Raw genomic sequence first — 3755 nt, forward strand, 5'->3', positions numbered from 1 at the left:
TTTTTTTTTGAGGCCGAGGAAACTTAACAGCCTTCCTCCTAAAAATGGGATGTAACATCATGGACCTTCACGCATTGGTTAAAAAAAATGTCTTACGAGTGGAGAGGAAAAACGTGATTAACCATTAACTCCCATCTTCTAACATAATTATTAAAAACATTCTAAATACGTTTTACGATTTAAGGTATAGACTAACAGTAGTGTGGTCACTGGGTTGTTGAGTTGATAGCAGTGAATAATCAATGAGATTAACTTTTATGTTTTCGACAGCCGTTTCCTTCACCAGTGGACGGCCCTCTCCCTCTCAGAGTATCATTGCCAAGTATAACTCATATTTTAGCAAGTCTTATTTTGGGCTTAAATCTCTACGACTCTTGCCTTGTTCTGCGCTGTTCATCAGGCGCCACCTCCCGTTCCCCTGATCTGCTCCCGTTCAGGGTCTCAATCCGACATGGCTCGTGGGCGAAATTAGCCCGTATCATAACAACAGGTCGGTTCCATTACTTTTCCCCGGGACAATGGACGGCGTCGCCCCTATTCACTAATACACAGAAACCGACCCTGCGACGAAGAGGAGGACGCGCAGCTAGCAAGGAGGGTTGTTGCGGTGCGGAGGACGTATAAAATATGTTTCTTTATCTTACCGTATCTTTTTTGGCCTTTGAGTGATGCGTAAAAACTCCCCGACGCGGATAATTGCTTTAGAGAAAGGGACTAGTCTATGTTTGAAAATATTTTCGGTACTTCGATGCCCACATTTTCTAACGGAAACCTAAAGGCTACATTTTATAAATTTCAATGACATTGTATTTTCGTAAATTGTGAAGTTGTATTTGTCTATTGATTATTATCTGTAGCCTACAACTTTTTTAGAGGGGCTACTTTGCCTTTGGGCCTACTTTGCCTGTCTATTTTAGGTGTTGTTTGCTTATAACAAAACTTGGGTACATTGCGCTTCCATAACTCTTAGTCAGTCAGTAGAAGACATGACAGCTATACCTTGGGTGTAGGCCTAACGGTTTAACTTTTGAAGTTTAAAGTACAATAACCTTTGCAATACAAATACATCTTTCTCTTCCAAGTGTTGCCTGAGGCTCGGCGCAGGCGCTCTGGCTGCTTGCTGTCACTAAAACAATTTTCTTCACATTGGAAACTGTCACAAGTGACGTCAATCACGGGGCTCTGACCAATTAGAAGGCGGGGTGATTGTTTAGCGCCACGGGCTGCAGCGCCTACCATGAATCTCTATTCTTCACTATCAAAGCGTCCTGCTGCTGCCGGCCAACCGAATGCGATTCCATGCAGCCACTTTAGAACTTAGAACAGTTTTTTTTCCCTTCTATATTTTAGTTTTTTTAATATATTTTAGTTTTTTTTCTTCTATATTTTTGTTTTTTTCTGTATTTTTCACTACGATTAAAATATATTTGTCATCATCATTATTATTTTGCCTGCTGTCAAGTTATTCTAGAATTAGAAGTAATGAGCATGGATGTTTTGGGAAACCATGTGATGTACCCTACGATTTCCAAACGGAACACGGCGCTGAGATTAGTTGACTTGGCAGGGGCGTACCACCATCACCATCATCACCACCATACCCCTCAGAGCGTGACAGGCTTCCCGGGGTTCAGCAGCCATCCACACTCAATGGCTCACTCGCACCCTGGGGAGATTACTGCGGAACCCCGCCTGGGGCCGAGTCCATTCGGGCCAGAACACATGGGGCACTCCGCGGCCCTCAAAATCAGCCCAGCCCATCATTACCCACACCACCATCACCACCACAATCATCATATGGCAGGCCACAGTGAAGTGGTCTCCAGTCAAACGGGAGCTTTTGGCCCGGTGCAGGCGGCGACCGTCCCTTATTCCATGTCCCACACGGCCCAGACGTTATCCGCAGCCGCAGGTACGGATTTCCTCATTCGGAGAGATCTGACAGCTCAAGCCATGCCGGTACTGACCAACCAGAGCCCCGGTTCAACCTCTCATCACGGAATGTTTGTCTCAACAACAGGTAGCTATCCGGGACACTACGGCCATCACCCTGATGCTGGTAGCCATGCCCTCTTCTCCGGACTCCACCATGAGCAGTCATCTAGCGGAGCACCAGGTGGCCAAGCCATGAATGGACAAATAAGGTTAGGAATACCTAGCGAAATGTACGTTAGGTCTGATCACTTGAGTCAAGTGGCGAGCTCCAGGGCTGATCCTTTCTCCGCCTCGACATTACATGGCTACGGCGGTCTGAACCACCTGAACATGAACCTCGGAGCACAGCATCACGGATCCGGTGCATTCTTCCGCTACATGAGGCAGCCGATAAAGCAAGAACTCATCTGCAAGTGGCACGAAGCGGAACACTCGACGAAAAAACTCTGCTCCGAAACTTACGCCACGATGCACGAGCTGGTAACGCATGTGACGGTTGATCACGTCGGTGGCCCGGAGATGGCTAACCATATCTGCTTCTGGGAAGAATGTCCCAGAGAAGGAAAACCATTTAAAGCCAAGTACAAACTTGTAAATCATATCAGAGTACACACCGGAGAGAAACCGTTTCCATGTCCCTACCCCGGCTGTGGAAAAGTGTTTGCCCGATCTGAGAACCTGAAGATCCACAAGAGGACTCACACAGGTCAGTGGCTTTATTTACATTTCAGAGGCACCGGTAAATAATGAATCCTCAAACCTTTGTAGAGGTTACGATTTGAATTTTCTGCTACCATTAATAATGGCTTGAACACCATTCCACACAATAGAGCTAAATTAAAATCTCTATTCGATGTTGCATTTAAATGAAATGTTATTTTTTAAAGCTATGGTGTACAGTAGCCACAACATAAAATAAAGGGAAACAAATATTATTTGTAATTTCATAATGGTCAAATTCAACAAGTGATTCCTTAAAGCATTATTTATCTGATATATATATATATGTTATGTTTATAAATGTAATATTTTGAGCATGTATTTTCAAATCAACAATATCTAGGCTACCCACATGTAGTCTAATGTAAACATTACGCAATAGTTAGTGGGTTATTTGGTCGATTTAATTTCCGACGTGTTTGTTGTGAGTTGTTCAAGTGGTCCAAAGTTGTGCATAGATAATACTAGGCGGGTTATGCAAGGAAAGTTCTCTCGCTCAGGCGTTTGACGTGTGCACTCTCTTGTTTGTGCCAGAATATGCCGTCAGAAAAGAGACTGAGGCCTACACGGACTGTTCTGTCCGACTGTTGCTTTGCCCGCTGTGGGAACATGGAATCAAACACGTCAGAGAGAAGGTGTTGCTTACTGTTGTGAAATCTCACATAGCAGCGGTAGTAGCTACGTAGTGGAGTGGAAATGCATGGCTGTTTTTGACCTGTTGCTGGAGCCACGTTTTATACCCCTGCCATGCACAACCCGTGGATATATATTTGAAAGATATATACTGTACCTTGCTTTTGTCAAAGAGACTCTGTTGAGATATGTTGTTGAGCCTGGAACTGAAGAGTCAACTAGAATAATAATAATACAAATTATACCTATTTTTGAGGAATCATGACTCATGGCTAAAAAAACAAAGCAACATACAGTTAGCAGGTCAATGTTATAATTTCCATCTGTCTTTTTCTTCTTTTCTTCTTCTTGTTTCTATTATTATTAAATATGTGATTAATAATGAGTTCGTCTCATTAATACTATTTATATATATATATACAATTGTTTTACTTTTAATCATTATTGTTATTATCATTCATTGTTAT

At 43.0% G+C, this 3755-nt stretch overlaps 1 protein-coding gene across 1 annotated transcript in view; it reads left to right on the forward strand.

The window, feature by feature from the left end:
* The first annotated feature begins 294 nt into the window (after nt 1–294).
* LOC139583234 (zinc finger protein ZIC 4-like) overlaps nt 295–3755 on the forward strand; it is a 13706-nt gene continuing 10245 nt past the window's right edge. Inside the window, exon 1 of the mRNA XM_071414081.1 lies at nt 295–2641. Within this exon, the coding sequence (XP_071270182.1) occupies nt 1483–2641 (1159 nt within the window). The 5' untranslated portion in view covers nt 295–1482. The remainder of the gene's footprint in view (nt 2642–3755) is intronic.

The sequence above is a fragment of the Salvelinus alpinus genome, chromosome 8, assembly GCF_045679555.1.
Source record: "Salvelinus alpinus chromosome 8, SLU_Salpinus.1, whole genome shotgun sequence".
NCBI classification, from domain to species: domain Eukaryota; kingdom Metazoa; phylum Chordata; class Actinopteri; order Salmoniformes; family Salmonidae; genus Salvelinus; species Salvelinus alpinus.